At 37.8% G+C, this 25,038-nt stretch overlaps 1 protein-coding gene across 5 annotated transcripts in view; it reads left to right on the top strand.

The window, feature by feature from the left end:
* VEZT (vezatin, adherens junctions transmembrane protein) overlaps positions 1–25,038 on the top strand; it is a 66,846-nt gene that overhangs the window by 19,960 nt on the left and 21,848 nt on the right. For 2 of the 5 annotated variants that reach the window (XM_072865535.1, XM_072865561.1), the window contains exons 3-9: positions 4,237–4,326; positions 6,805–6,980; positions 9,829–10,104; positions 14,896–15,045; positions 19,883–20,030; positions 23,141–23,472; positions 24,095–24,288. In XM_072865535.1, coding sequence (XP_072721636.1) covers positions 4,237–4,326; positions 6,805–6,980; positions 9,829–10,104; positions 14,896–15,045; positions 19,883–20,030; positions 23,141–23,472; positions 24,095–24,288 — 1,366 coding nt within the window. The remainder of the gene's footprint in view (positions 1–4,236; positions 4,327–6,804; positions 6,981–9,828; positions 10,105–14,895; positions 15,046–19,882; positions 20,031–23,140; positions 23,473–24,094; positions 24,289–25,038) is intronic. The other 3 variants (XM_072865544.1, XM_072865570.1, XM_072865553.1) reach the window with 2 other exon arrangements.

Consider the following 25,038-nt stretch of genomic DNA (forward strand, 5'->3'; position numbering starts at 1 on the left):
TCTGTTTTTTCCCCTTCCTTCCCCTCAAGCATTTTACACGTAATTTTATTGTGTTGGGAGCAAGTCCTCCAGTATTGTGTCAGATGTAGAAGTAATTCGTCATGGTTTGCCTTGCAACTTGAAAGGAGTGGGTGTGTGAAAATGGGCTGTCCATTTCTTACAAATACCAGGATGACATTCACATTGTCTCGTCTCTGTCTAGACAAGGATACATAGTGGAAATAAGGAAGAGACCTGTGTGTAATTTCTAGTAATAAAATGTCATAAGTTCTTACTGCTGCTGTTCCAGTACCAGTTGGGTAACGTTAACACTTTTCTTTTGTAATCTGATGTCAGAAAGTCTGCTTTTGTCATTTGATTTCTATGTGCCATTTTGGTAGGGTGTCTCAAAAGGAGAGAGAATGAGGGAGAGGCAGCTGGCCACACATTTAAAGAAGTAGACTGGATTTAGGAGGATCTGAGGCTTTGTTGCAACTTTTGTACGACATACAGGCAAATAATTTACATTCCCATCCAATCGTTTCCTCATTTTTACATGAGACTATTATCACTTCCCTTCTCTCAGCCTTCACTGGCCTAGTCTGCTGAAATTATAAAATGTCTGAGAAACAAATGGTTTCTGAGTTCTGGATATGTACCTACGCACAGTCCTAATATGAAATGATCTTACTTGAGGTTTAGTGTAATGCAAAATTATAATCACAGGGAGTGGATGATGTTCCACACTGAATGATGCCTAGTATGTGTGTATCATTTTCCTTCTGTTCTGAAAAGCAAGTTTACAAATGCCTTAAACACTTTATTAAAATAAAAATAGAAAAACTGCAGTATTGCTTTGTCTTTGAGTTGAGATTGTTTACTCCTCTTGTATTCCGTCAAGTAGGATCCCTGTGCAGATACAATCTGGTGACATGCAGCAAGATTTTGGCAAGGCAAAGATCTAGTTTGGGATCTTCAGGGACTGAAAAAACAAATCTGGAAAAAAAAAGAGGTTCCTAGTGACTGATACAAACGTTGCTGCTGTGTCTTGCTGTCCTGACAAGCGGAGCATACGGTTCAGGCTTAATGAAAGGCAGAGGCATCAGCTGAATTTGAAGCCCATCTTAAATAGTTCTCTGTGTGTGTGGTTTTGGTGGTTTTTTTTAATCAGAACATGGTTTTAATGAACATGGAGCTGAAAAGCTGTAAAGGTGCTTCAACGTTGTGTTCTGAGGGCTGATGAAATGCCAGGCTCCCATCTGAGGGAGTATAGAGATGTGATTTAGCATGGTAATTATAGGTGCAGTGTTCCTGGCTATACCAACCTCTGGAGAAAGTTACAGCTGAAGTTCTGGTCTCATGATCACTTGATACTCAAAAGCACTGTTTGCAAGAGCTCCTAGACCTGTTTTCTGGAATTAAATCCTATTTGGGTAATTCTGCTTGATCTTTAAGGAATGTATTTCTTCCCATTTACATTTTTCCTTTCTCATTTATTTTCCTAGGCTGCTGTGCATATCTGAATGTTTAAATTGATTATACTGTCACACCTTATCCCATCTTAGATGTGATAATATTTCATCACTAGAACAGGGCTGGTGCTGGAGGCAGCTACTGAGGATTGTGTTGGGACTAGCCCTCAGTAGCTGCGCAGGTAACCTAATGCAGAAGGGCAGAGAGACCAGTCCTTTGCCTTTGTCTAGCGCTCCCACCCACTTAATGCTAGCTCTGGGTAGCTGGAAGGTATTGAATATGTAGCATTATCTTCTTTCTGAAGTGCACACAATTGAAAGGTGCCAATGTGAATGATGATATTTTAGATACCTGCTAGTTTGCCATTTCAGGTTCGTCCTGTACAAAAGAGAAATAGTTCTTAGAATTTTACTTTAGATACAAATGAATGTACCTAAACTGTGCATGTCCTATGCTACTTTTTTTAAATGTTGGGAGTTCTACATCTTTGTTACCCAGTTTACAGACAGTTTGACTGAGTGGTGTTCTAAAGCTGTAAGAAGAATACTCCAGAAGCATTGGCAACATGACCTGACTTGTGTGTTGATGAAAGTTGTTTTACTTGTCAGTAACACTCCCAATGGGAATGCAAACTGTGAGACACTCTTCCAAGGATCTGAATAATGTAATGTGTTACTGTACTCTACTGGGTCACAGCCCAAGACAGTGGGTTGTCTTGTTTTGTGTTTTCAAGCACTGACATGCCTGTTGAGTGTTTATGCAAGCTCAGACTTTTATTTTTAAACTAAAACATGGAAAATAAACCAAAAGATTACTTATGTAGCACACTAGTATGGGGTTTTTTCCCCAGTAATTCCTCAGTCTAGTTTAGTCAGCTGGTAGCAGTTTAAAATTATCCTTGGTGTAGATATAAATGTTCATGATAAAAACCCAAAGACTTATGAAAGCTAAGCAGTTGACAATGGTAGGCTCCAAGAGGCATAATTTTAAATAGTAAATGGACAATTCTTTCTGTACTCTGCTTTCAAAGTACTGGGAGAAGTACTTCTGAATGAAGTATCTGTCTGCAACTCAAATGTAGAGCAAGGACCTTCGTTTATTTAATCTTAATTTTCTACAAATTGTAATTGGAAAATTTTGTTTTATTTCGCACCACTTTTACGAGAACCTTGGAGGACAGTTTGTGACACTCTTCTTATGTCAGTGCCCTTGAGCAACATCAAAATACAATCACTTGGATTTATTCCATAGTCTAAGAAGTGTGGATTGCTGGGATAGCTCCTCCTAATAAGCTACAGTGATGTCTGTGTCTCGGGAAGAGCTGTCATTATGAAACCCCTATTATTGGTTTGTCTCTCCACTGACCTAAAAACACTTCCTTCTGGCATAGGTGTGCAATTCTAACTGTATACAGAAAGATGAGGCATATGTAAAGAAAAACTTGAGTTAGGTTACCTAAATGGATACCAAAGTAAGTTATTTCAAAAATTTTTGAAGCATAAGGGCTTTAGGGTGACAATTTCTGATGTTACTCAAAGCCCTACTGCCCTGGCTTGCTGCATCAAACTTGTGTCACACTGCCTTTCAGCGGGCTGCCAGGCTGATTGCAGGGCTAACCGCAACGCTCCAAGCTCCTGTTGCTTGGTTTTACTCCTCTATTTCCCACCTTCTAGTTGAGGGGGAAGAAAGAAAACGGGGGGGGAACCAAGAGCGAGAAACAGAAGCAGCTGATTGAATGCAGACGCTCTTTATACATTAAGCTGTTACAATCTGTTTTTTTTATTATTATTATTATTTTGAAACAGTATGCCAGAAAACGTAAGTGCTCCACAATTAATTTTTTTTGGCATGCATTTCGATTTGATTGTATTACATGTCAGCAGTCTGAAGATTAAGAGGTAGGGCCTCAGAATTCATGAAATATATGTAAGTAAATATTTTGAAAAATACTTCCAGTCAGCTCAGTCTGAGGAAAGTAGATATACAGTGTGTGTCAGAAACTCCATATTTTTTTCGTTGAATGGCTGCAGACTGAAGCAAAATAATGCATCTATTTAATTATAATCTTTCATGCATCGTATTTTAGGAAGATACATGAGTAAAATGTGTGCTGACTGAGAGGGAGTCCCTCTAGTGGCGTTCGTGGTTATGTTTACAGCTTAGATGAAAGTGTAGATTTAGGTTGCATGGGAAGCAGCATGGAGACAAAGTACCTGATAGCACACGCTGGTTGGGACAGGGAGTTTCTGGGACAGTTCCCTTTCTTCAGTCACTCTTCCCTGTCTCTGTTCACTGTCTCTGTTCACGACTCCTCCAGAGCCTTGTCCTCAAGCTGCGATGGCCTGCCACAGAGAGGTTGTTCCTCTCCTGGTCTTTTACTTTTCTTCAGTCCCTGTCTGCCATTTAACTTCACTGCTTTTTTTATCCTCAAGGAGAGAGAAAGTCTTTCATATCGATGGAGTAGCTGCCAACTTGAGATCAAACTAATTCTAGCTGTAGTTATTTTTAACAGTACAACATAACAATCCATTATGCTCCAAATAGGTGGGGTTACTGAAAGCTTTATTTCACGCTCTTGTGTACAGGCAAACTGACGGGAAGCAGATGTTCCCTTAGCATACTCTGAAGTTAGGCCAGACACAGTAAGCGAAACTTCCTCACAGGTACTTGGGTCTGAGTTAACAAGAAAAGCAAATGCAGAAATAAAGGAATTGTCTGATGTTATTTATTTATTTTTGGCTTTGGTTTTTTTTTTTTAATTGGAGTAATTTCTGTTCCCTTCAGCAAGGCATCCTGTCAAAACTAGTTGAGTTCTTTAGAAGTTGGTTTCCTTTTCCACAATGTAAGAAAAACGATGACATACTTCACCGACTGGTAAGTGATCACTTTTTTTTTTCCCATTTCCTTTCCTAATCCACAAGTCTTCCTGTCCTCTGTACCTCATCCTTGGAGCACCATCTTTGGTCTGTACTGTTGGTTTTGGCTCTAGAGTTTTACTTCTTCAGGTAATATTGATTCTGGTTTTCAGAGTTACTGGGCCAAGCAAATTGAGCACACAAGAACAGGAAAAATATCAGTAGCCAGCTTGAAGATGTTAAAAATGTGGAAGAGAAATTAAAATAAAATGTGAGAGAAATTAAAGAAATTCTTGAAAGCTGAAAGGAGTTAACCTACAGTGTAGCTACCCCATTTGGTAGAAGGCAGTGCGGAGACGCTGACTGAGAAAGTCCATGTGTTGCAGCCTAGCGCCTTGCAGACACAGGTCAAAACAAAAGGCTCTAGAGCTTCATCTGAGTATTGCTTCACCCTCTGTTTCAGCTTCTTAGCTCAGGCATAGCACCACCGCAGTGCACTGGTACTACCCCTGGACCCATCCTGGCCTATTTGTTTCTTCACTGCTCTCCACAGTGCTTCTGCATTTGGGAAAAGCGAAGCAAATTAAGGCACCTCTGTCATAATGCTTCAGAACAGCATTACGCATGAAGAGCAGATGACATCTGTGTAGGGGTCTGGCTGTAGGGAGAGGCAAGAACAGTTCTCTACCTGTGTGCTCTCATCTCAGCGGTTAAGAAGCAGGTTGGGTGTCCATCTGCCTCACCAGAAGTTGTATTCTCCTACTCCTGGAGCCTGCAGGAACTTTTAGGGCCCAAGTCAGCCTGTGTGGGGTAGACCTGAAGGGTGATAGTTCTACCCCAGATAGTTAAAAATAGTTTTATGCTGCCTTTACACCTGTTCGCTGCAGCGCCACTTTCTAGGCAGTTCAGTCTCTAGCCTGGGCTTGTCTGAGATCTGCTTTAACTTGCACCCAGCTGCTTCAGGTTCCTAGTCTGGCTTGCAAATGTCACATTAGTCAGACTGTTCCAGAATCTAAAAGTTAGAATTTTGATTTATTTTTTCCTACTATGATACAGGGATGATGTCTTCAAATGTAGCTTAAAAAAAAAAAAAAGTTGAGCAACATGAGAAGTTAGGGGTTTCCATGTCTCAGAGGGTTCTGCTGAGTCCAATTGCTATCTCTTCTCCCTTCTCTCAAGAGGACAAAATTGCCTCTGAAACCTCTCAATAGTGATCTTCGGTTGTCTTTTTTCTTCCTCCCTCTTCCCCTATGAATCAAAGGTATTATCTTCACAGCTTTTTTTAGTCTTACTTTCTTGAGATGGAGGCACCACCAAAGAATATGGAAAACATGTTTCTTCTGCTGCATGCTACAGTAGGGTACTGAAATGACACAGAATGCGCTGGAGGAGGGCAGAGTTTCCTCTTGCACACAGTCCTGAAACAAATGTTTTCCATTAAAAGTAGAATGCAAGTTATGACGAGTGACATCAGTGTATGGAATTAAACTTTTGACTAGCTATCTTATGGTTTCGTTAATAATCTTGTTCCGTCAATGACGGAACTCAACAGATTTTGTACTGTGAAATGTCATACTTCTGTTAACAACATCTATTAGAGGGTTTTACAGAAATATTCTCCTTTCCCTCCTGTAATCTAGCTAGATGCAAAGATGCATGTGTTCAGTGTTTGTTGGGTTTTGTTATGACATTCTTAACTTGAAGTGTTTTATAATTATGGTTTGGTGCAGTATGCAAATTAAAATCTCAGGGGGCTTCTCTGATGGATATATTTGTCTTCAAGAGCTGTGTGTCTTGAAGAGCTATAGCTGTAGGGAAAAAACCAGCAAATGCTTCTCATGGCATCAAATCCATGAGTAAGTAACTCCCTGAAGTTTGCCTGGAGTTTAGCAAGTGTGAGGTCTTCAGAGTCCCATGCTGTTTCATGTTTGGATGGAGTTCCCTTGGGAAAGGCACAGAATCCTGCAGGAGAGGACTTCACTGCCTTGGCTGGGGCTTGAGTCCAGTGCATTGACCCTACTGTTATTAAGTGTCCACAGAGGACTTTTTGTTAACTAATTTGTAATATCTCTCTTTCTAATTTTTGTTTGTTAATGACGTAAATTATGTCATGACATTAAAAAAAAAAGTGTTTGCTGTTTTATTAATGATCTTCTAACAGATATAGTACCTCTCTGATTCTTATGCAAATATATTGGCATAATCTGTGGCATGTTTCCAGGTATTGTTACTATCTAGGTCAGATCGCAAAGTCAATGCAATGCATCCTGGCAAGTCTGAACTGTTAGGTAGTATGTGAGTTTTTAAAGTTAAGCAAGTTTAATAAAAATGAAGTAGCTACTTGTGATATATCTGAAATATTCCTGTAGTCTTTGGGAAGATTGTTGTCAGTAAAGTGTAGAGTGTCTGGGCGTTTTCCTTGTTCTGCTAACTTAATTTTAAGAATTTGCATATTCTTTACTAATGCCTATTTTTTCTCCTGCCCGTTTGTGGTAAGGATGTTGGATTCCGATTTGACACACTCCGTACCATCCTGCAACAGGAAGTTCTGCTGCAGGAGGATGTGGAACTGATTGAGTTCCTTGACCCCAGTATCCTGTCTGCAGGGCAGTGTAAGCAACAGGAAAATGAACAGCTTCCAACGCTACGCTCCCTAGCAACTCCTAATATTTGGTATTGTACAGAGAATATCTACCACTGTATTCACTGAGAAATAACAAAAATAATATATTGTGTGTTCTTTATATAAAATGCAGCAATAATGTAACTACTTTTTTTTTCTCAGGTCTTTGAGTCTTTGGTCCACTAGTCCCCAAATTTTTGTATAAGCATGTTTTTTTTCCTTGGGTGTTTTATTAAAAGAGTGAGTTTTAATCCGAGATAGCTACATGAACATGAATGGATACTTCCAAACCCTAATATGTGCTATAAGGAAGAACTAACATGGTTGATTAATTCATTAATTTCTAGAGCTATACAATAGTGATTTTGATAAATGAGACATGATTGTGAAGACTGAATTGAAAAGTCTTTTCTTTGCTGGGTCTTTATAAAATATGTTGGGGGGGTGTGCAATTAATTTTCAGACATAGAATACCAGAAGAACAGACTAAAGAATATTTAAATAAGATGCATTCAAGTCAGCAGAGGCTGGTGAAATTCACCCTAGAATACTGAAGGAGCTAGCTGCAGCAGTGTCTGAACAGCTACCACCTGTATTTGAAAAATAACAAGGATGGTAGGTGTTCTGACAGAGTGACTTGCTCAGAAGTGGACAGGAATCCATAGATAAAAATATCTCATAAGACAGCCCAGTGTTATGTTTTCATGCTTATGTTAGGAAAATAGATAAAACTGTTACAAAACCACAGCAGGTTAAAAAACCCAACTGTTTAAGTTGTAATATGTCATTATTGATGCTCTCTGTCAGGCAAGAGAACTTTTGAACCGGATTTTTCCAGTGGTTTGTGCTGGTCCTAGCACTATTCATCGTTTCTTTAACTGTTCAGATGATAACGTGCACTTACAAAATTTGTGAATGTTGCTCAGCTTACCAATGACACCAAGTTTGTAAGTGTTTTGGCAGAATGGATTTCAAAAGTAGCTTGGAGAAATATCTTGAAATCAGTAGAAAAGTCAATAAAGACAAAAGTCGAATGCTATACTTGGGAAGGAAAAATCAAATTAACAGACACAAAGTGGTGAATAAGGTGAATAGGACACAAAGTGGTGAATAAGGTGAATCCTTTTCTACTTCAGAAAAGGATCTGCACATCGTTGCAGGGCATAAATTGAATGTGTCAGCAAATTATTCAAAAAATGGCAAATCTCATCCTGGTGTCCTTGTTATATGCAGGACAGGGGGGTTTACTTTTCTGTCTGTTTCCCTAAGCCTTGGGTTAGACTACAGTATCTGATTTTGGATGCCACACTTGGAGAGGCCTAGGTAATTTAGAGACAGTCCAGAGCAGAACAAGAAGAATAATGAGTTTAGAAAATGTAATCTTTTGGAAACATTAGAATGTGCTAGGATTGTTTGGCCAAAATGGAGAAAATTGAGGTGGGATGGAACAGTGTTCTGATGTGTAGAAGGTAGTTAATAAGAAGGTGGTGATCAGTCATCATTTATTCTGTTCAGAAAAGGGAAGGACATGAGGAAAAATAATGCAATTAATTTGCCAGTGATTCAGACTGGACTTGGGAGAAATATTTTGAACTCTGAGGATACTTATGAGTTAGAATAGCTACCTGGGTGGGTTGTGGAGTCTCCATTTTCTTCTTCAGTCTGTCCCTGATGATCTGGATTGACCAGAAACTAAAACTGGACAAAGTCAGCTCTTAAATCCCTTCCGGTCTTTCATTGTTGTGATTCATTTTTTGTGTGTGTGATTTTTTTTTATTTTTTTTTTTTAACGTACCAAGGAAGTTATAGACTTTGTGTCTGCCCTTTATAAAGTTAATTACATATCTGGAATATTTTAACCCTGGACCTTTACTGAAACCTATCAGTAGCCCTGAAGAGTTAACACTTGTAAAGTTTGTTGAAATATGACCACAAAACTGTCCAGAAAATAGAAACCCAGAGATCATGTCTTATTTTAGAAATGGGAAAGTATTCCTTGTGAATACTTCCAAAACTAAATACAGGATATGCAGCTTTAAGGGGTGAAGAAAGTGAGTACTTTTATTTCAAAAAATTCTGAAAAATTAAAGTTGTTATGCACCTTGAAGCCCATATCCCATCCATTTCTGTGAAGACTGTCATAATTTTACAAAACTGCAACTATAATACTATATATGAAACACAGTGTATTTTCTAGCAGTTACTTATTTTTGTTGAATTTTTCTAGATGAAAATAACAGCTTTATGAAGTTTTTAAAATGTCCTTGAGAAATAACTGAGCTGACATACTCATAACTCTGTTCTTCAAGGATTTTCAAAAGCTGCCAAATTATTTAAAATGATTATTCAAGCCATCTTTATAAAAATGTGTTAAAAAGTAGTGGTGTGTTGATGTCCAAGTTAAATGAGTCAGAATCTGGAAAAAATAAAGCTGGCATTACTTGAGGGTTTTGTTACCAAAAGAAACATGCCCTTCCCTACTGTACTCTTGAACCTGGAAGTACAGATATTCCAGTTCCTACCCACCCTGGCTTATAATGCTGAGTAGTCAGGTTTTTTTCTTTTTCTATTTTCTTTTCTTTTCTTTTCTTTTCTTTTCTTTTCTTTTCTAAGTCATATGTGTAAGAGAAACTGACCTTTCAAAGTGGTACATTATTCTTTTACTTATGCCATAAAAAAGCCGGATAAATGTTTCCTTCGAGTACACTGACCAAGTAATATTATGTACATCTAAATCTGACACTAGGAGTAGTTTTTGGTGTTTACAGCTCCCTTCAGGACCTACATAAAAACCCCATAATACGATGTTGTAATCTCAAATGTAACTGAAAGCTTCATGATTTTCCCACTTGTTTGACCTCAGGAATCTGTAGTTGATGATACTTTCTCTGTTTGCAGGGATGTCTCGCTGTTGCTTGCCTTTGTAAGTGCACTGCTTATGCTTCCTTCGTGGTGGAAGGAATCATCGTGGCTGCTGTGGGGACTAGTTCTGCTTGTCTATGCAGTCTTTCGAGTGTGGGGCACATGGAGGACAGCCAAGCTGCAAATGTCCCTGCGAAAATACTGTATCCAGCTGGAAGAAACAGTGGCGAATAGCCGAGCTTTTACTAATCTCGTGAGGAAAGCTTTACGACTCATTCAAGAGACTGAAGTAATTTCCAGAGGATTTACCCTGTGAGTCTATGTTTCACTTTATTTAATACACAGATCCATTCAAGCCAGATGTCTTCTAAAATTGTCTTGTTACACTGTCTCCCATAACAAGTGGACTTACTGAAAAACATAATACTTAAAGCTTTTTGTTTACGTAAAATAGTATAATTACCATTCATACTAAAAGTATGAATTCTAACAACTCAGTGTTAAAACCCTACCTCCGGAAGGAAAATTAAGTCTCACCAAACTCGTATGCCTTTGAAATCTTCTGCTCTGCTAGCAATGAAATACATGAAGAAATGTATTTTGAACCAATTTAGTTAGCTATTTTGGGGAGTCATTTAGCGGGTTGTTTGTTTGAGGATTTTTTGTATCTTATATTACCAAATCTATGTAAATAAACTGACCTGCAAGTAATCATTCATCTTTTAGAAAACAAGATGACATGAAAACGATTCTATTTTTATGTAACAAATAACAGTCTGCAGTAATGAGAACACAGCAATCAGCAAAGACCATCAAAGGTCATTTCCCACCTCAAATAAAGTTTACATTACTCTTTTTTCTTGCATACAATTGTTGAGATGTTTAGATTCTTAAGTTATTTACTGCTGAATTTGCCTCTTGTCCACTTAAGGGATGTGAAAGTGTTCCTGGTTATTTAGCTCTTGTAGCTATTTGGTAATTTTTGCTTATGTGAAAGCACATCAGAACATGTTCAGTGTATGCAATGGTCCCAAAGCCAACAGGCCTGCTTCTGTGCACTCTCATTGCCATGTATGCTTTTCCCTTGTAACGACCTATGGTTAGATATGTACCTGTGCCAGTTAGACTTAAGGTTAAAGGAGGTGGGAAATGCCAGCAGCTAAAATCCAGTCAACTTCTTTCTAAAAAAAATAAAACATTCTCTTGTGTGCCTCAAGAAATTGTTTGTTCATGCCAGACCAACTATTCTGCGCTCAGGCACATGTTTTTACATGCAAGCTTGAAACTGTAGACTTAACATTTTTAATCAATTTTCTAGCTTGAGATACCTTCAGTATGCTTCATTGAAGAAATGTTTCATTCCTCCTTTGGAATGCATAAGCATGTCTTCAGTCTGCCTAGCTATGTGTTTTGTTTTGGTTTGTTTTTTTGCTGAAGAAGCATATAGTTAAGCAATAGGCAGTCTTATCTTTGCAGACGGGTTCTTGAAAGAAATTATTGTTAGGGCTTGTCCAAATTACAGATGAGAAAAACATTTGGATTTTTTCCTAAGTTTAAGCAAACGAACTTTTGGTCAATGTCTAAATTGCTGGTACCTTGTTCTTTTACTACATATCTTAGATAACAGATTAACAAAAAACAGACTGGTCTTTAAGCTGATGCTTGATCTAATAGCCTCTTTACTTAAAACTTTGGCAAGCTTTTCAAAAGACTTTGGAGTATGGATGGAGTGGGAGAAGACTGACTGTGCCAGCATCCTCATTAGAACAATTGTCCAGTATGAAGAAGTCAGTGCCGTACAGGTTTTGCTTTGGTTTAGCCTGGAGGAATTTCTAAGTTCAGGGTGTCCTTTTTTGCATCCACATATGCAAGACATGCTGCTGCACTGGGCACCATGAAATTCTTTGCTTGAGATAGCGCTTCATGTATGATCCAAAAAACCAGCTACCCCTTTTTTATTCCAGAATTTTGCTACAATAAACCTTAGCAGAATGAAGTTTGGTATGTTCTCCTGTAGTAACCTTGTCAGAGTCTTAATGCTTGTTCAGAAAGAGTCACATGGCAATAGAAATGGTTGCAGCTGAAAAGTTAGTGAGTATCTTCTTGTGTCATTTTACATCCTTGAAGGAATGGGATTTCAACCGGGTAGCCCTGTTCAATGATATGTATGCTGCTGTTTTAATATACTGCTAGCTCAGCATAGTTTGGACTGTGCATTAACCGTGTTGTGAATGGAAAGATACTGAAGCTGACATTTAAATAGTACTGAGTTCAGATTTTGGCTAGCGTACTTAGCTAAACTCTGATATGGCGAGCCCAGGGCTGCAGCTTTGGCCTGAAGTTCCTTGCATTCCACCACTGTTTTTTCTCCACATTGCGCTATCCATTGCTGTGTTCTCGTAGGCTAATTTACATATGCTTTTAAATATCTATGGCTTTGTTTAATGCTGCTGTTGGCATTTCAGGTATGTCTGTGTGGTACAAGCTCTGCGATGCAGAGATGGCCGAGACCTCATCAGGGTAGTTTGGATTACAGAAATTGTGTAGCCAAGGTAGGGCAGCACTCTACTCAGGCAGAACAGCAATATTTCTCATTAATTGCTTCATTTGCAATTAGACAAATGAAGCCTGATCACAGGTTCCAGCCTGGAATTTCCACTGGGTAATGAAAGTATGTCCATTGTCTTGCACATTATAATATTAAAACTGTAGGAATACGTAATGAAAGGCTGCAGCAATAAGCAGCAAGTAGTTACGTCCTTGTCTGTCACTGAAATAATTGGCTTTTCTCCAAAATGCTCCCTTTCTACTATATTTTAGACTAGAACCAAGCTCTATGAGCACATATTGGTGTATATAGCATCTTTATAGAACTGCTTTCATGTTGGATGGCAGTAAGAGGTTTTTATTAATGTGTCTACACAAGTTTGTTAAAAGTTGAGAGCCTATTTAAAATTTGGCTTGTGAGATTAATGGAGAAATAAGTCACTGTTCTTTAGAAGTAAAATGGGTTTGGAGCAGTAGGAAAGAGGAAATTCACCCTTAACCTTTTTTTCTTCTTGCTATTTGTGGCTGATACACAAAGCTGATAACATTTTGTAAGTCCAATTAAAATATATAGAAGATAAATGGAACGTTAGGGAGTTAGGGATATGGCATGTCTGGCACATAGACATTTATAGCAAGTTATACTAATTTAAGATTACTGGAATAAAGAATTATTATTTTATTAAAAAAACTGAAACAAGCCTTGCCAGAAGGAAAGCAAATTGTTTTGCTGAATACTGGCAGTACATGCTGTGCATGAGTTGTGCTATATTTGTTCTGTATAGGAGTTGGAAATGCTTACATTGCTGTAGCAGAACATAGATATGTATCTCTTTTTTATGATAGAAGAATTTTGCTCCTTTTCTTTGAGCCTGCTTCTGACAATTCACCCAGGGCTTGAGTCTACAAACTGATGTGAGAGTTTATCCATAAACACTTCCAGTTGTTACCTTCAAAAGCTAGAGAAACATTAGAGATTGGCATGTACTACATTACATGCTGTGTTCCCTAGTGAAACATATGGCAAGACCAGCATTTTAAATTTACCTTTAGAAATTGAAATTAACACAGTTTGTTTTTATTTTATTCAGATTTTAAAGTACTTTATGAGATGTTATATAAACCATTTCAATATCAGTCACATAATTTAATATGGTACGCAGATACTTTAATGTGGTATTTCAGCTAGCATATTTGATATACTGCAGTATTTGGCATGAATCTCCTTCTGTTAATCATATTTAACATACTGATATGGGTCCAGCCTTGCTCACTGGGTGGGCTGCATTGCTTTTCATATTTGACAGTAAAGGCGATAAGCTATTTCCCCTCCCGGTCAATGTGCAGCATGGTCCAGCTAAGCACATGCAGTAGGACTGACGTTTTTCCAGCAGGGTCAGGTCTGCTGGCTTAGTCAGCTCTTCAGTCAGATGGGCTACAGAAATAGTTGCCAATGCAGCTACCCACTTTAGTCTTGCCAGGTACCCTGGCTTTTCCCTTTTAAGTGACTGTAGACATGAAATCACCTCCTCACTGTGCCCTGGGAAAGGTGAGAGCAGAAGCAGGTTTCCAGTCCCCAAACAAGTCATCACAATTCATCGTCCTGTTGTCCACACTACATCCATTCCTGAGCTGATTCTTGTAAAAACAGTCCCAGCAAGCAGAGCACACCTAGGCTATTTTCAGTGTCTCAGTCATAGGTTTGGCATCAGACTGTATATGAATAGATATAACTGGATATTAATCTTTTTTTCCTTTTCTACAGCTTAATGTTACACAGACATGTTTAACATTCACCCAGTTCACAGTTCAGTTTATTGCCAGATGAGGCAATTTCTTACAGTTCTAAAGCCATTCTGAAGTATATTCTAATAGGCAAATACCACAGTTTCTTTTAAACGGTATATTCAACTGAATATGTGGACACCAAAATATATTTTCAAATATACTTGTATACTTGCATACATTTCATGTGTTTACGTGTCAGACTCCCACAAACACAGCTGTCATTTATTGCATGATGATAAAATCTATGTCACCACTCAAATAATATTTCTGTTGACCTAGAGAAGATTCTGCATGGAGAAGGTTGAAAGAATATAGTGTTTTGCATGAAAAACAATATGTAGTAGCACATTCTTTCTGCAAAAATTATTTGAAGAACAAATTTGCATATAAAGAGGTATATGTTAAATATCTGTGTGCTAAAACTTCCAAAGCTTACAGTTGGCTTGTGATAGTTTTGTATCAGAGATAATGTTATGGCCTGTCTACCCTTAGTGTATCATTTTGGAAAACTTTGGAGATAACAAATGTCCTCAGGAGTTTTGCCATGGCTCAGATGAGAATAGAATCAGGCTGTCTACTGAGGAATCCTGGCTGCTTATCTGAAATTTTGATTAAATGTATCATTGATGATGGATTTTTTTCTTTGCTCTCATAGTTACTGAGTGGTTTGAAAAAGTTTTCTAAGTAATGGAATAAGAAAACTGATGTACTGTCTTTTAAAAATACTTTAGGACATCTGTACAGTTGTATCACATTTTACTTTTCAAGTTTGCTTGACAGGGTCAGTGCCGCTTGCCCATTTAATAAAGCTGGACAGCATCCTAGTCAGCACCTTATTGGTCTCCGGAAAGCTGTTTATCGATCTGTCAGAGCCAACTTTCGAGCTTCAAGACTGGCTACTCTATACATGCTGAAAAAATATCCTTTTTGTAAAAACCCACGAGTTAAGATATTCCATGTTACCTCCCTGTAATTGTGCCAATGTTTAGAGTTAGTATGTCTAGAAACATACAATATCTTATTACATATCTAAAGAAGATAAAGAAAAGGTAGCATAGTAAATTGGGGCTTATGCTTGGTTTGGAACATTCTTAAAATTTTTGTCTTTTTGTCTACTGTGCGGTGTGAGATAAGATTCTGTGCACTGAAAGCATTGTCCCAGTTACCAACACCCATGCCTTTGGTGTAAGTACTGATAATGTGTTTCAGAGTCCTTCAGGATTTTGTTTTATAATTCCTCTTAGCCATCTTTTTCCCTTGCACCAAGATACCCTTTTCTCTGAACAATATGTCCTTTCACTCAACATCCTCATGTTCAAAGGTAAGTTGATTTTCAGACAAGCTGGGTGAAACTCTGATTACATTAATTAGCCAAAAGGCACGTTTAAGAGGGAGGAGTTTCTACTCTGAATCAAAGCAGAAAACTTTGTTCAGATTCCATTTTGTGAAGTGTCATCTGTATTTCTTTGGTGAATTGTATACTTCCTTTAATGGCATTATCATTTCAAGGGTTTTTTCTATGTTTATTGTACTTACTGTACTATATAGGAAATAACAATGTCTTCACCCTGTATTATAGCAAAAAATAACACAGATATGTTCCTGATCTGAAAAAACACATGCAGGGAAACAAAAGCTGGTGGTAATGCAAGTGTTGAAAATCTGACATGACGAATTACTTGTTTTGTCTTCCTGGAACATAATATTTGACTAATATATCTTGCCTGGCAAATGGATGGATATATTGAGTGGTGACGTCTACACACACAGAGGCACACGCAAAGCTACAAGTGTGTGCGTTCACTTTGAAGGAAATGAGTATTTCTTTGCAAAATAATAACTTGTGTAGGGATAGGCATGCCTTGTGTAGGAATGAGGCATTCTGGGCTCAAGACTTCACTCTTAGCTCTGAGGAATAAGGTGTATTTGCTATGTAAAGAAAGAAAAAATACTCTGACTGGTTCAGACATGTTGATAAGAGCAACTGATACCTAGCTTGGAAATAATCAAGAATAACTTCAAAGAAGATGGGAAGAGAGACATGAAAATAGGATCAGTTAACATGGCCTTCCCAAATATTCTCCAGCATGAAGAAAGTCAGTCCAACAGTGGTTATGACAGGTGTGTAGGTTGTTGTTGTGGCTGGGGAAGTTACAGGTTCAAGAAATATTGGTGTATATTAGACTATCCACAAGTTTTGTAACTACTAAACTTGATGCATGGCTTTTAAATTAAGGAATGGGAGAGAAGAAAGTTTTGTTTACTTTGGATAATTTGACATTTATATCTGTCTTTGAAAAATTTTTAAGATGGAAGTTCCATTATACCAAATTATCATGCAGATATCATAGTAGTAAGGGCGAGCAGAAATAAATGGTCAAAAATTTATTGAAGTTGCATGTATATAGATAGGTTATTGACAAATGTAAAGAGAAGCATTATATTTGTGCAGAACGTAGTGGCAAAATCAGTGGTAGCATGTGAGCTGAGATGCAGGCTGGACCAATTCTGCAGTGCATGAAAACTGAAAGTAAGGAATTTAAATGTAAGGAAGGTGAGTAAAGGATTCCTCCTCCCCACCAGGATAATTAAGAGCAGCTTTAAGGTAGTTCCAAGTTGTGCAGACCAGTCCTACTAGTTCAACAAATCTCTGCACTATACTCCATTGAATTGTGTAATAACTCGGGCAATACTTCAGTTGGCGTGCTAGTTACTTAATATTTTTATACTTAAGAGCCTTGTGGGTTCTGCGTCATAGGAACCTATGGTTTATTCACTGATTTTATTATATGCAAGCTGGATGGATGAAATTTTGTAGCTTATGTTAATGGATGATGTTAATAGTCTCATCCTCAGCTGGTGCAAGATGGTGTGATACTCCATTTCCACTGAACTATATTGATAGGTAGGAGCTGGGCATTGGACCATATAAACTGAAAAAACTTTAATTTTGTTGTAAGTGTAAGGTGTCCCTCTCTGATGGCAAGGCATAAATAGTGTTATAAAAACAGACATTGGATAGCAGTATTTTAAACTGAATGATATCTTACCCCGTTTAGGTGGAACGGATATAAAATGCATTTTATGTCTTTGAGATGCACTGGGCTCAGGGAAACTTGCAAATTTCCTCTAGTAAATCTAGTAAAAAATTGTTCCTTCTCCTCTGTAAAAATTTAGTTACGGCATCATGAAATGTTAGAAAAACACATACCTTTTAACTTGGGAAAGAGAAAGCTCACACAAGAAAACAGTAAGCTAAACAAAAAGTAGTACCCTCTTTGAGTCATAAAAGCGTAAATCAGAGATCCGATGCTGGAAGGTCTGAGTAAAGATACTTGGGCATTTTTCAGTGCGATGTTTCTTCCTTGACCAGCCAGTTCATCACATGCTTAGCTCATCCCTTCCCGCCTGGTGAGCAGGTGAGAATTTTATAAAAGAGCAGCTTGGATTTCTCAGGGATATTGTGAGGCCCTCCTGTTAGATTGTAAGATGGGAATGTGCTTTTGAAGAGCAAAGTATGAATATTAAATTGTTACGTACAGGGGTACATTAGTGTTCTTGCTTTTCTATAGGTAAATAAGATCAGCCTCCTAACAGAGGTTAGACATTCACTGTACAGATATTTTATTCTGGATTTGACAGTTTATTATTAAGTAGCTTTGCCTTCTCCCAAGCTAATAAGGAATGTAAGTTAAACAGATGAATAAAATATTTTCACAAAGACATAGAAAATTTTAACTAACCTAAGGTTAATTACTGTATTTTGGCTTTAATACAAAACATTAGCACTGAAAATATTTGCGTTTTAGAACAAAGCGCCTGAAGGAAGTGTGTTTGTGTATATGTTTATGTTTGTGTGTATGTGTGTAAACTTTCTAAAGGTTTAGTCCTTAGGAAGCTAATGGGGGCATGGGATCAGTTCTCCACTTTCATCTATTGCATAGAAATGCGATTGAGAGGGCTACAATAGAGCAGGGCAAGGCAGGAGGTGTGGGAGTCCATGGGAATCCCTAGCTGAGACATACTATCAATACGTGGCTCCTTTGGTCAGACCACTCATTTGAGATGTTGCCTGGAATTTTTTTTTAGCACGACTTAGAAATTCACGTGTGTCCAAACTGCTTTTTATGGTGTTCATGCTGTTGGAAATGTCTTGTTGCAGGAAAAGATTAACAAGGAATATAATTAGTCTCTGAGGTAACTGGTCCTGACGGGTTTTGACCTGACTTTTCAATCTCTGATGGAGTTACCATCCTCATCCCATGTGCTCCATCTGCTGGGCATGCTGTCAGGTTAACTTGGACTAGACACCATTTATGTGAGGCAGCTGCTGGTGGCAACAATAATATTCTGTTCCGAATTAATTTGCCTTGCAGGTTTTTGTCTGAACACTTAATAGGCTTCTTTCTTCTTGGACTTCGTAGATAAATTAGGGAGAAAGGTATTTGTTTGTTTAGAGCCCTGACACTTAGCATTGCTGTTTCCTGGGACACAGAATATTTTTTTTTTTAATGCAATGTTCTACTCAAGTGGTAAAAATTTTCTTGAGCAAATCGCTTTTACAAGTTCAATCCTATGAGAATTTAGCATGTGGAAAATGTGGGAGTGAAAGCAGGTGGAACTTGTAGCTTCCACAGAAAACATATTAGCTGGACAAGAGACAAGTGCTTCTAATTGGCTGTGTGTGCCCTAAAAGATGAGAGCATTCAGTTTGTAAATCGAAAAATAAATGAAAAAAAAACATAGTTTAAATTAAGGCCTTATTTTTATGGATGCTTTACTAATATTTTTATTTTTATATATATATATTTCTGTGGAACAAATCTGTTTATGACCGTAAGTTGTAAAGTTTTAAGGCAAATTTTACTATTTTGTGACCAGGTAACTATCCAAAATGTGCAGAAATCTTGAACTGTTTCTCTTCCCCCTTCCCCAGCATGACGTTAGCCTAAAATTAGTGCTATTTTAAAATCAATGCTGCCTAGTCTAAGAATTATTTTTATCTGTCTTCTGATATCAGTTACATTGTGCTTGCTTCCTCCTTTTTAAGCATTTCTTAGGACTGCAAATGTACCTTTTCCTACTCAGAATTTAAATGTGCTGAATAGTGTTGATAGATAACAGTTTGCCACTGTTTCTGCCAAGATCATGGTGGCTTTACAGTGATGTAATCAATAAAATTAATGGTATGACAATCAGGGAGCTCCTGTTCTTCACAGTACTATCTGAAATGTCAAAGAGCAGTTATTGTAGAGATCTTTGAGCAGTCCCTGCACAGACAGAACTCACAGGGAATTCCCATCATCCTGAGTTTTGTCTATAACATAGGCTACCTTTGAAACTTAAAATTGCACAATTGTTCTCCTCTTTCCTCTGTTAAGTACCTGATTTCTGGTTTAAGATTGACGTGAGATACTTCTTGGAAACTTAATATTTAAAGATAAGATATTTTCCTCGCTTGAAATGGATGCAGGGATTTTTCATCAATCTGTTTTGTTTCTTTTTATGCGTTTGTATTTAGATGTAGGTGTTTTGTCAATGTTTTATCTCTCATCCTTCTAAGAGCCTTTAAAACTTGTGCTCTGAATAAGGATTGCAAAACATTAAATTAAACAGCATTCAGCTGGATTTGGGTGGAATGTATGTGCTTTCATACAAATTGCCAGAAATAAGAAACCTTATTAGGTGTTTTTTTTCCTTTTCTGTGCGTTTAATGCAAAAGTTGCTTTGTTAATCACCTTAACTCCAGCTAAACCTACCCTCTGAACTCGGAGAGTGACAACGTGACCAGCTACATCTGTGTAGTCCCCTTTAAGGAGCTGGGTCTGGGACTGAGCGAAGAGCAGGTGTCTGAAGAGGAGGCACACAATCTAACTGATGGCTTCAGCTTGCCTGCGCTCAAGGTAGCCTCTCCTAGAAGGACATACACATCCACACAGGCTCCTGGTGAAAATCTCTTTCAGTTGTCATGAAACACTGTGGCTTGTACCTACTAGCCTGTAGTAACACAGTCAGCTGAGGAGGAGATGTAATCGGTATCATATCATGCATTTCTACATTTATTGGCATTTAGGTGATTTCTTTTTGCATGTAGTGGAAGAGAAGTTGCACAATACAACATTAGGATTTTTTTCTGCAAATCATGTAAATTCAAGTCAGTGTTTTATAATCACCTTGATCAATTTCCTTCTTAAACGTGATTTTTTGCTCTCTGATTTCACTTGATCCCAGCTGAATAAAATAATTTCCAGATTTGTACTTACATCTTATTTAGCTAATCTCTTGACTTGAATAAAAAGAGAGACATCAGAAGATATAAATTAGTTGTAATTGCCAAAGGGAATAGCTGCATTTAGTTACACTGAGGATTAGAAATCATAAGCTTGGACCCCTGCTGCCATGAGCCAGTGTGGTTCTTTGATCTTTGAAAAACATTTAACTGAACAGAATGACAACTATATAATGGCCTTTTTATCTATTTTGTTTTGAGATGTTAGGTATTTTTAATTTGCATGAGTCAACAGTTGCGATTGGAAAGAAGATCTAATTTGAATGCAAGCCTTCTACACTCTAGTGGTTGTCTGCCGAGGCAGTTCCCTTTTAACATTATTTTTTTAATGGAAAATTCCATTATTATGTGACTTCTGTGCTTCTATGGGGTTGGCTCTTGTTGCATTTTATTCACTTAATTCCTAGACCTTGACTTCTTTTGTTCTGACAGTAAATGTTACCAGTAATAGTGATTGCTAAGCTTTAATGCTTTGTTTAATTAGTTGTAAGCTAAGAGCTACATCAGATGTAAGCTTTTGGGATTTTTTTCTTGACTTTTCATTAGCTGAAGTTCTAATTGCAACCATGCAAGCCCACTTATTTACCCACTTCTTTTTAAGCACAAGAAGCCAGTCAGAGGTGCCCAAGCTTGTAGGCTAAGTCTTTGTTTACCTGCAATTTGCAGCAATTTAACTGAAATCTGTTTTAGTTAAACTGGTTGGGCTGCTTTCTGGGTACAGTTAAGCTCACAACTAGTAAATCTCAGTTTACGTTCACTCATAACAGACAGTGATGTAGGCTGGGTGTGGTGTAGTTGAACCAAGCTGAATTAACATAAATCAGTCCTAAGCAGATTCCTGCGTAGATAATAAAATAGATATATTTCGATAACCTTGGGACATAGTTGTGTTGCAAGTCCTGGATTTATGTGCAGTCCTCTTAATTTTTAATTTGAGAGAACTTGTCTTTATATTAAAATGCAGGTAGAATAGACGTGTATCCAGATTTGGTTAATATTTTAATTTTCTTTCAAGCCCATGTCTAGGCCATATGACAAATGTAGCCTGTGTCTTTTGGCTACCTTGTCATTGAACTAAACCAATTTAAAGAGTTAAAATTTTTGGTTTAAGAAAAAATACCGATTCAAGCTGAGGAGAGCCAGTGGATGTTTGGGTGAAGTTTAAGTGTCAGTGAAAATCATCAGAAGTCATTGGCAGAGCAAGATATTTGCAACCCTAAATACATCTGGAATTTCCTTTTCTCTCATTGTTGTGCCTTTTTTCAGGTAGGTTTTGGATTATTACTATCTATTCCTGAAGTCCACTACTTTTGTGTGCTACTTTTTCACTGCTTTTTCATTATGTCTGGTGGAAGGGATTGGTCTTCTTTTGTGCTTATTATAGCATGAGCTTTTGACTTTCTGTTTGGGGCACCACACCTTCAGGGACACTTGGGTGATTGCTGCCCATTTGTTTGTTTTTTATTTTAGCACCCAGCCAAATCACAGTCTTGCATGTGTGCCCAAAATTAATTTCATACCATTCTGTGGTCTTTCTTCTAATAACCATCTTTTGTAAATGGAGAATTTTTTTTTCTTTTGGAATATTTTATCAGTTTGCATCCAAGTATTTTTGATATACCCTTGGGGTATAGCAGACCACATCTATCTGAAGGCATTTAATTTTTTTGTGTTACTATTCTGAAGGTTTTGCTCTTGATTGTTTGCACACTGGAAAAAACTGCTACTTGTCCATAGTAGCATGAGTACAAAGATGTAAATATACTATTTCAAATCCTGGAGATCCAAAATCTCAGAACAAGTAAATTGTTAGTCCTATTATGTAGCTGAGGGGGGTGGAAAAAAGCATGATGAGTAATTATTTTGTCTTCCTCGGTCTGGAATGCTTGAGAACAGATTTCAGACTACACCTCATAGTCACCTACAGTTGATCCTTTTTAATAAGGGCCAGTATTGCAGAGAAAAGTGTCATAACCTTTCATTTTCATTTTAGAGATATAAGATGCTACTGTTCTGTCATGGTCACTGAGACAACAGTCTTCTCTAAACTAAGAAAACAGTTCTTTTCATTTCATTGGAAGTGGAAGTTCTCAGGAAATTGAAATTGTGGGTTTCCTTGCTCCCAGAAGGACTGACCTCTTTTGTACCCTATATAACATTGTGAATCGATTCATTTCTTACAAGCCTTTCCCTCCTTAGTGGTATTGGCGAAATTTCTCATGTTGGCTGAAAAAAAAAATTAAGTCAGCAGCTCAGCTTTCTTCAGATGTAGAATGTTTTTTGTTGAAGTATGGTGCAATTAGACTCGTGTTTCAAGGTTGTGGGTTAGTAGATCGTAGAAATGATAGCTTGGCATTATGAAGGAAAAAATGTCTTTGCTGCCACTGGAATCTTGGCAGCCCTTTATGAGCTGTAGGTTATGTGGAGATTATGGCAAATAATGAAACTGCTTGATGAGAATATGAGTTTTTAGGCCTCTGACAACCTTCTGAGCATAATTGCATATCATATCCTTCATTGAAGAATTAACAGTCACCTAAGGTTCACAAGATCTGAACCTCACATGGTCTGGGATACCCTTCAAAAACATTCAGCGTATTTTTGCAGTTTTTCAAAGTTCCTGTTGCTGGCCGAGGAATGTTTTTCCATGGTGTATCCGTACATTTACTTTGGAGGCTGGCTGTCTTCCCAGGTGCACAGAGCTAACCCTACCCTGTTTTGCAGGTCCTCTTTCAGCTCTGGGTAGGACAGAGTTCAGAATTCTTCAGGAGGCTGGTGCTGCTCCTCTCCCCAGCCAACGCGTCCCCCAAGCCCTTGGTCTCCCCTGAACGGCTGCCTCATCATATCTTGTCTGATGTGACTCAAGGCCTACCTCATACACATGCTGCCTGCTTAGAGGAGCTTAAGCGAAGCTATGAGTTTTATCGGTACTTTGAAACTCAGCATCAGTCGGGTTTTGAACGGCCGACCAGAACAAAGCAGAAGTCAAGAGAGCTGAACAGTCTTCAGACAGCGGTACGCAGCTTGCAGCTTCATCTCAAGGCACTGCTCAATGAGTAAGTTTACACATGAATTAAGAGAATATGCCTGTAGGAAGAAGGCTTCAGACTTGAGTTCTTTGGGTTGTCAGCTTGTATCCCAGATTAAAAACAAAAAAGGCAGATACGTATAGTCATTGCAATCATAGGCATATCTTCACATAGTATGGGGTCAAAGATCCTTGGTTCAATATGGAATCTGATATTGTTTCCTGGCTATTCTTTAAGTATCTGGTGAAAATTCAAAGCTAAGCAGTGCATTAAGATGCTCCCTTGAAAAAATCTGTAAACATACTTATCTTTCATTGATTTTGCAATGCACCAAATGCTTTATAAGAAAGTTCAGCTCGTAGTAACTACCTAGTAAATATTTTTAAAGATTCCTCACTGCCTTGGTTAAATAGTTGAAACTGTCCTACTCCTTTAATCTTACATATAAGAATTGCTATAATGAATGCAGGTGAGCAATGTATCTTGATGTAGAGAAAAGGATCTTCTTTTTAAAATTCTAGGGCATCTTTGAGGAGTTGGCTGAGTTAGATTCTTAAAACTTGAAGAAAATAACAGGATAGTAAATGAAATACTTGAAGGAATGGTGAAGTAAAATATTTATTATTGCTTTCATCTCCTCATCACTTAGGGTAATAATTCTTGAGGATGAGCTTGAAAAACTTGTTAGCACTAAGGAGACACCTGAGTTGACAACAGAAGCCCATCAGGTTCTGGAACAAAAACTAAAGTTTATTCAGCCTCATATCCAGGCAAGCAACAGCTGCTGGGAAGAAGCCATTTCTCAGGTGGAAAAAATGAGTGGAAGAAACCCAAATAAAAAAGGTAAATGTGAGAGATTAATTTAGCAGCTAATGGCATACACTTTAGAGATGGAATGGTCAAATGGATCAAAGACAACGTTCAGCCTCTGTATCAGCATTTTACATGAAGAAGGTCTTACAACCATACACTTTGAAAAACTATATACATATGTCAAACTTTTTCATTGTGATGACCTTGAAAGCTTTTCTTTCAGCAAAAAATGTAAACATGTTAACTCAGTCTGTTAGACCTGTGGATTCAGATTGGTACATTTCCAGGTGTAGACTGATAGTGGCTTTTTGCCTTTGACTGGTGAATCACACGCAAAGGCATAGGATTTTGATGAATCGTCCCTGAGATTTTCATTTATTTACTGCATAAAAATTACATAGTTAATTGAAATGACAATGGCATTGTCATGTAACTTTCTTGACAATGACGTTTCCTGGAACATTTTAAATTTTAGAGGATGTATTGAGCATATAATACCCATTTACCTGCTCTCTCTGGGAGAGTGAGCTAATATTCTGTGTGCTTAAAAGTCATACTGAGTAGCATATCCCAACGTTTTGCCTTATGTCCCTCTCCTTAGTGACCTGTACTGCCCATGCTGTTCTCCTTGTGAATCACAACTGGTTTAAATAATGGCTCAAATAAATTAGGCTCTCCTGACATGGAGTTGAACCTATAATTTCTAATCTTTCTTTTTTCCAGGAGCTTTTTTACTGTCCTAGGAAGGCACAGCCCAGCATCTGAAAAATGCTGGTAATG

Source organism: Ciconia boyciana, chromosome 1, assembly GCF_034638445.1.
Source record: "Ciconia boyciana chromosome 1, ASM3463844v1, whole genome shotgun sequence".
In the NCBI taxonomy this organism is placed as follows: Eukaryota; Metazoa; Chordata; class Aves; order Ciconiiformes; family Ciconiidae; genus Ciconia; species Ciconia boyciana.